At 37.5% G+C, this 8,512-nt stretch overlaps 1 protein-coding gene across 1 annotated transcript; it reads left to right on the top strand.

Moving 5' to 3' along the window:
• Positions 1-130: 130 nt before the first annotated feature.
• On the top strand, positions 131-8,033 carry mtfr1l (mitochondrial fission regulator 1-like). Its single transcript, XM_051722773.1, has 8 exons — positions 131-286; positions 889-1,006; positions 1,118-1,225; positions 4,073-4,182; positions 4,575-4,786; positions 5,282-5,648; positions 5,788-5,916; positions 6,071-8,033. Exons 2-7 carry the CDS (start codon positions 992-994, stop codon positions 5,897-5,899), a joined length of 924 nt encoding a protein of 307 aa, XP_051578733.1. The 5' UTR covers positions 131-286; positions 889-991; the 3' UTR covers positions 5,900-5,916; positions 6,071-8,033.
• Positions 8,034-8,512: the final 479 nt, after the last annotated feature.

The following is an 8,512-nucleotide window of genomic DNA, read 5'->3' as shown; positions in this document are numbered from 1 at the left end:
TTATTTTGTATCTCAAAAAGCTCAGGCTGGCTTCCGGTACAGGTCACATTCTATTGGACTGGGAGCTAATGTATGCGGAATTTTAACCAATCACAGGGCGTTGTCACTAAACGCACTTCCGACTCATTCAGCGTAGCTGGGGGCGCGCTCAGCTAACGGCTAACATAGCTACCTAGCTTTATACAAAGAGGGAAGCCTGGACAATTCACAACACACAGGAAACAGAGTAATCTACACCGGTGCAAAAAGGAAACTGATCTGATCTGATCTGATCTAATCACACACGGTGCGTCTTATATCTATTTTAAATGCATATTAAGCAGCGGCACACTAATGGGGTCGTTTGTTAGCTGAGATGCTAAAACAGGGATTTAGGGTCACAGAACTCAGTTGGTTTATTTACCTTGTTTACACTGTATGCTTTATTGTGTTCTTTTACTTGCCGAATTTACGCTGTTATTGCTATCTAAGCTATTCTTTTTTTTAATTACCATTTTACTTTTCTTAAATAATAATAATAATAATAATAATACACGTTCATTTATTATTATGGCAGCATTTTACAAAAAGGTTCTATTTGATAACATTAGTTAACATAGTAATACATTTTTAAAATCAAAAGTTGTATATGTTAACAATTATTATTTAATTCTAGTAATGTTTATTTACTTAATGATTTATTAATTTATGTATTAGATCGGACGTGGTTCGTAGGACATTATTTAGGCTTACTTTGTTCATTTGATTTACACAGACTGTAACACAAAAGGTGCATTCAGTAAGCAGTAATTGCAAAAACATCACAATTCACTTTACTCTGACACATGACATGATCAGCATTCACAGTGAGTTTACACATGATGTTTTCTTACTTTTTCACTTTTCTAGGCAAAGGAACCTAGATCCCAGACAAACATGTTCAGTGTGTTGTAGTCATTCAAATCACTACAACAGCATCCAAGGCACAGCGCTTTCTACACTCTAAGCAAAAATGGAAACAGAGGCAGTAAGTAGTTAAACATCTAAAGCCATTTTTTAAATTTTCAATGGGCTTTCTATTTTTTTTTTTTTTTTTTTTTTTTTTTTAAATAATTTTTTTTGTTTACTTGCTCTTCAGGGGGTAATTCCTATTTGGCAAAATAAACCACATGGATCAACTCGTAGTGTGGTGAGGCGAATCGGCTCTACGCTGCCTCTTAAACCTTGCACTAGGGCATGTTTCCAGGTATGAGAAAGAACAAGGATCATAAACACATTTAGACTCTTATCCACTTGGAGCATCAGGCGGTAGTGGCCTGCTGTTGAGTTTTAAGTTTAGAAGATTGGTGTTTCGTGGTCTTATTCAAGTTTTCAAAAACTTTACTTGTGAGGTACTAAGATTAATCAATAATGTGCTGTTTGGGTCATTTTTGACCCATTTTCATTGTTTTTGTTTTTTTTAATAAAAATAGTATCCTTCATCTGAGTGGTCCGAGACTTGGTTATTTTTCTTACATTTGCCAAATGAACACACACACACACACAATTGTTTTTTTGCTGGATTTGATGAGTTGAGGCTTTGTGACAAAAAAAAAGTAACACTCGTGCTGTTCCGGGTCAAAATTGACCTGCCATAGGAAATGAATGGGAAAGATACAACACAGAGCTATTTTTTTTATTTGTCATATAAAAATAAACAAATAAGACACAATGCAGAAAAAAAATCACACATGAAGGGTTGTTGAAGGGACCTTGTTGTTAAATGAAGGGTTGAGGCTATAAAACATCCAAAATGCAGAAAACACACACATAGAGGTTTGTTTGACTATATTAGTAAGGACATCTCATAGGCCCCATTTCCACCTGGTATTGAAGATGCGTTTCGGGTGATCCGATCACATGTAGTCAGATGAGACACATCATTCTTTACACCTGGTCGCTTAAATGCATCTCCTGTGACCACTTGTGTTTGGATTTGGAGGGGAGGGTTTCTGTTTCATGATGGCATACATCAATCACTATGTCAGTGTGTTACTGCATGATATTAAAGCGCAGAAAAGTCATAAAAGACAAAGAAAGCGTGCCGTTTCTCCCAGATGCGGTTGAAATTTAATCTAAACATAAACGCAACATGTCAAGCTAAATTATTCATTATTTTAGTGGATTACCTGTATTAAAAGAGCTTCGGGTGTTCATGTTTCTCATCTGTGTTGAAATCAGACACACTGAAGAAGATCCCCGAAGCTCTTGTGATTGTGTATTTATCCGCTTTTTTTAAATTTTCCAATCAGATGTTTTTTTCCTTTTAAAGCAGCTCATAAATGGCAAAGTTTAAACTCTTGTTTCAGCACTGCGGTTGATTGACAGGTGTGGGGTGGCGCTTCACTGCTGCCAGGACGCATACAGGACAGATAAGCGTTAACACCTCAAATGCAATGTGGACACGTGTTTTTGACCACATTCGTATGTGGTTTGTGTGATCTGATCACAAAACATTTTAGACCTCGTTTAGACCTGTATTTAGGGCTGACCACATCTTAATACCAGGTGGAAACGGGGTCATAGATTCCACTGATTCCATATCAGGCTAATGATATTTTCTATTTCCTGACTCTACCCCTCAACCTCTTAAAAACATCCACATCATTAGATTTGAAGATCAACACAATCTGACCCATTTGGGAGACTTTTTTTTTTTTTTTAAACTAATGAGGACATTCTGCTCTCACAAGTGTAGATAAACCTGTCCACACATACCAAACATACCACACATGTCTGAGTGTGGTCCCTGTGTGACAGAGTGTTTGCTAGAATTTTGAGGTTTGACGTTTTAAATAAATGACAGGTGACAAAATAATTACTCTGTCTTTTCTTTGTAACAGTCAGATTTGACTGTATCAGCATGGTCAGGTTTGACAGCATATTGAACCATCATTGCAAAATCTGACACTTTAACACAAGTGATTTTAAAGTGCTACAATTTGACAAATAATTGTTTTTTTATAATGTCTAAATATACAGTACTGTGCAAAAGTGTTAGGCACTTATGAAAAATGTTGCATAGTGAGGATGTCTTCAAAAATAATGCCATAAATTGTTTTCATTTATCACTTAAATGAGTAAACATAAAAAAGCTAAATCAATATTCTGTGTGACCACCTTTGCCTTTAAAACAGCACCAATTCTACTAGGTACACCTGGACACAGTTTTTCTTAGTTGTTGGCAGATAGGATGTTCCAAGCTTCTTGGAGAATTCACCACAGATCCTATATCTATTTAGACTGTCTCAGTTGCTTCTGTCTCTTCATGTAATCCCAGACTGACTCAATGTCCGGTGGGGGGCTTTGTTGGGGCCATGACATCTGTTGCTGGGCTCCCTGTTCTTCTATTCTAATATTTTCTATTTGCAAAAGTAATGTTTGGGAGTCTAACATTTATATTTCCTATTAACACACTAAAGCTGAAGATATAAATAACCATCTTAAGACAAATGCTTTTGTGAAACATCTTATGTGCCTAAGACTTTTGTATATACAGTACTGTATATGCAATGCATAAATTGTGATAATATCTAGAAATTAAGTTTGTCAACACTGTCTTAAAGATAGCAGCCAATGCATGGAGCACTGAAGCCATCTACTGGCAATAGTTGTCATTTCATGTAATTGTTATTTTTATTCCAGCCGATGTCACCAGAGACCCCCAGTGCTTGACATATTTCGATGTTTTGACACTCTTTAAACTTACTGAAATTAAGGTTTTTATTGTAAATTACAAATGATTGGTGTAATTTAGAGCTAAATAAGTTCTAAATACCATAAAATCTCCCCTCAAAATTGCACAACTTTAGTGTTTTTTCTTTAGTAAAATTAGTGTTATTACATATTTAAAAATATATATATATTACACATGTATGTTCAGGTCATTTTTGACCCATGAACAACTTAAGTGTGACTTATAAACGAACAATGCACAAGGGTTAAAAGTAACTAATTATTATAAGAAACAGTGGCTATGAGCAAAAGTAAATTTGTAAACTGCTTGTGTTGGATTTTAAAACTCAAGGAATGGCTATTTACTTGTATTCCCCAGGAGCTCCCAGGCCTCCCCCCAATGCGCTCAATGGATGGGCCACTGGTGCCCACACTGGCAGATATCGCCTGGATTGCAGATGATGAGGAGGAGACATACGCCAGAGTTAGGTGAATCTGCCACCTTGCAAAATGTAGCTTTGTAGAGTTCACCTCGGAATTTACATGTTTTTTTCCAGACTATTTTGTTTGTGTTTTGTGAGGTGTAGAGCTGAATTTGAATTCAGTGTTGGATGCTCGGATTGAAAAAGCCTTCACTGGATATTAAAATCACTCAGTAACTGTTCCATCACTGCATTCAGAGAGATAGATATACTTTGTTAATTAAAGGGTGATTTGACATGTCTCAACAATATTGTACCATCAAGGTTTGTGTAGTTCTTGATTATTTCACAATTAGGTTATTTTTTTTAAAGCCCACTTGGCTTGTTAGAGACCAGGCATTGCTGTTGATCACTGTCATTTAACCAATATTTAACCAATACTCTTATGTTGTATGTCAGGAGTGACACACGCCCCCTGAGGCATGAGTGGAGGCCAACACCCCTGCTGGTTATGCATAGGAACTCATCTGTGCCCAACTTCAGACGAGAGGGCAGGCGGGTCGAGGCTCTGAGAAAACCAGGCGTAACAGCTATGAACCGAACCACAGCTTTACAGGATGAGCTGAGTCGACTCCGAGCCCAGATTGCCAAGATAGTCGCTGCAGATTCAGGTTGAAAAGATGACTGAAGATTATTCAGTTATCTGGTTTCTGTTTGGTCCTTGGACCTTGTTGTTAATCCTGTTATTTACAGTCCCATTTGGGTGCTTTGCAGAAAAGTTTAAACTGTTTAATTACATTATTGTGAATAAAACTCAGATCAAATTAGGCTTTTTGTTGTAAGTTTATATATACCAGATAAGTTAGAATTTGTTAGGAATGTAGTTAAATGCAGAGTTCACCCAAATATGAAAATGCTGCCATCATTTACTCACCCTGATGTTGTTTCAAACCAATATGACTTACTATCTTCTGTGGAAAACAAAACATGTTAGGCAGAATGTTAGTCTCAGTTTTCATGGAAGAAGGTAAGTCATTCTTTTTTAAAACAACATGAAGGTGAGTAAATGATGACAGGTGGCAGCAGAAATAAACAAAGTCAATTTGGGTGGATTTGTTTGAACATATTTTTTTTTACGTCCCTCATAAAATTTTGACCTGGTTCAGATTCGAATCCCATCACGCCTGACCTGCTGTCCCCTGACGACACTAGCGTGGGCTTCTCCATGGCTCCCTTTGAGACAGCGGCTTACCAGCCTGCCCCCACAGCCTCTTTTGTCATCAGTGATGTCACAGAGGAGGAAGAGGAGGAGGAGGAAGTAGAAGAGGAGGAAGATGAGGAGGTATCAGAGCTGGTGCCTGATCCCATGCCACCAGTCTCCATGACGGCATCTGCAACTTTTGACCTTGATCGTCCTACTATGGACTTCCGGGAGCCAGAGGAAGACACTCTGTCTCTATCAAAGTCAACAAGCTTTGCTGATGTCATGGACATCCTGAAAGACATGAACCGCATGAAGATGAGCAAGGACAGGTGAGAGCTATTTCCACATCATCATAATGCCAACTATGCAGATCTTCATCTTCACCTTCAGTGGCCTCCAAAAGTATAAGATGGGCTGTTGATAAAGTTCATTAATATTATAAATAACGTTTTTGTGTATTTTATTTAGATATAACCGTGGGTGCACCTCACTGAGAGAGGAAGACTCTGCCTCACTTATATCTGAAGCATTGAGGAAAAAATTTGTTCTGAAAGATGATGACATCAGCATGAGGAAATAATCTAGCAACCTCTTCATGTAAGGGTGCATGGAACTGCATGGATCATTTTTCTCTTTGTTTCAGAGTTGGTGTTAGAGATGTAAACCTTGAGAATAAAACATGGCTGTGGAATTTTAACTACTTATTTTTATGTTCTCAAGTCATTTTTTTTTTCCCCAACTTGGTGGATAGGCCTGTGCCTGTGGACTGTTGCCATGGAAACCCCTTACTGCCTCCAAATAAACCATGAAGATCTCTTAGAGCTCCCACAATGCCGCTTTGTGACATGGCTGGAAGGAAGAGAAGCAGCTCTCCTTGGCTCTTTTCAACAGACATACACACACTCCAGCTGGCACTGAACGGCCAATTGGGCCATGTGTATGCTTTTGTACTGTCTGAGTGTGAGTGTGTTTGCATATATAAGGGTCCATAAGGATAGTCCTTTAAGGGGTCGTTCACACTGAACGTATTTTTGTGGTTGTCTGTGATTGTTTTTTTAAATTATCTATGTAAACTTGCTAGATAAACATCTTTTACTGTTATGCCATGTCTTAGCATCTCTGGCAGGAACGTCACATTTTTAAGACAGTGTCAAGTAAAAAAAAACATTGACTTGTAGAAACATGCCTCGAGACACCTGCTGTTCTGTTACATTCATTGCGCTTCATCTAGCAAGAACACGTTCAGTCTGAAGGCCCCTCACTCAGCACATCAGTGATCTTTGTTGCTCCATCATAGATTTTGTGAAATCCAAACACTACTTTTGTTAGTTGGAACAGGACAGTAACATCTACAATGACGGTTTAGGAAGATCCCATCCTTTTCAATGTTGCTCCTTTGAACAAGTGTGCCGTAGAAATTTCACAACAATATTATTCAAACCATGAAACCACAGAAGATTCATGGAGGAGCCCAGGTTGTTGTTTTGTAGATCTGTAGTTTGGAGCTGTAGAAGTGTCTCTCTTGCCTTACACTTTCCCTCATACAACCCTGTAATACTTGAAGCTGTTTTTGATGAGTGAGCTGATGTTACAAAACTTGTATGCGGTTACATTTGCCTCCGTTTAGAGACTAAACAAGTAAAAGACATTCTTCTATTTAAAGGGTTTTTGTGTGTGTGCATGTGCACTGAGGACTTTAGATTGCATTCTATTGTAATTAGTGTTCTGTAATGTTACTCTTCCCCTACAGACTTCTGCAGTGCCACAAGACTGATGTAGTTCAGAAAATGGTGTACAATAAGTTTGAATTTATAACGTGTGTGGTGGAATTTATCTCGAGGAAATACAGGAAAAACAAAAACATTTTGGGATTTTGCTAGTGAACATAAAAATTATAAATGTCTCTGTAAAGTCTGAATAGCATGTGTGATGTTGCACTGGGTGTGACTATAGCCAGTTTTGAGGAAGTTTTATAAGATGATAATTATGAAGGATGCATTTTTTCCTTTTGCAAAGTGTAACAGAAAGCTGTTTTAATGCATACACTGCTTGTATGCCACGATCACTCACTGAAGTGGGAATCAAACACAAAATATGCTTGTTATTTGTTTCACATACTTATTATCACAGCCTTTGTCCATGTGGCGGACACGTGCATTTTTATTATAAAAAATGTTTGGCCTTTATATTCATTGCAGTGTCAAACTCTTAGTCTCCAGACTCTACAATTCTTTAGCAGTGGTCCTCCTTTCAATACTTCTTGTAGTTACCTTACCTAATTTACAGTGACATCTAGCTTAAATTCATTTCCTGAAATTCAGTAGCTCAATAGTTTACAGTACAAAGACAAATGTCTTTATATCAGAGTTATATTCATAGAAGAATACAAGAAATCTTTATTAATGTGATCTTCAAAGATAAAGGGTGCTTAGATCTGTAATGTGAAGTGTATGCACTGAACATACTAATGTGTTCCTGTACCTGTCATTAACGGGTAAAATGTGTGTGCTGCATTTTCATTCTGACTGTTGGGTGTCATCTATAGTTTTAACTACAGTAAGCACTTAAGGCTTGTTTTGGATAAGGTCAATCTTGCAATTCCATGGTTTCTTTTGGAAGACGCATTCTTATGTACTGAGTGTTTGCTTTTTGTGAAATAAGTGAATTATAAATCTGCCTGTTGTTTGTGTGTAAGATGGGAAATAAATAGTTGAAAAGCATTTTTATGCATACATGTATTTTTTCATTGTGATGATGGTCGGCAGCCACATGGGGGTAGCATTAGTGTTTGAGCTGCTGACACTAATGCCCCGACTCTCTATACTGAACTGTAGCATTTAAGTGTACAAAAGATTATGGTCAGGATTTAATTTATATATTGTGATGTAAGGTGATTTGCAGATTATATTGTGTTATTTGCAGCTAAGCTGTTTGCCATCAGTTCTCATTACATTGAACAGCTGAATACACTATGCAGTCACATTAGGGAATAACAAAAACTAGGTTCTGTTGTTCTGCGACACACTAGGCTACAGCTTAAGTGAACACACAACTCTGTGTAAAGTGTTTGTGCCATTTGTGATCTCAATGGGCCAATCCTGTTTGATTTGTTTCATTTGCACCATTTTTAACCAGGGGTCTGATAAATGTAGGGCTAGATAAAAATGTTTTTTTTTTCATTACATTTCTAACA

Source organism: Myxocyprinus asiaticus, chromosome 17, assembly GCF_019703515.2.
Source record: "Myxocyprinus asiaticus isolate MX2 ecotype Aquarium Trade chromosome 17, UBuf_Myxa_2, whole genome shotgun sequence".
Classification (NCBI taxonomy): domain Eukaryota; kingdom Metazoa; phylum Chordata; class Actinopteri; order Cypriniformes; family Catostomidae; genus Myxocyprinus; species Myxocyprinus asiaticus.
The sequence above is the reverse complement of the archived record's forward strand: the minus strand, read 5'-3'. Positions and strand labels throughout refer to the sequence as shown.

What these genes read in the sequence shown, in the direction of transcription:
- mtfr1l (XM_051722773.1), top strand. An exon ending in GCACTAGGGCATGTTTCCAG is followed by an intron (nt 1,226 to 4,072) that starts GTATGAGAAAGA and finishes TGTATTCCCCAG; the next exon opens with GAGCTCCCAGGCCTCCCCCC. An exon ending in GAGACATACGCCAGAGTTAG is followed by an intron (nt 4,183 to 4,574) that starts GTGAATCTGCCA and finishes GTTGTATGTCAG; the next exon opens with GAGTGACACACGCCCCCTGA.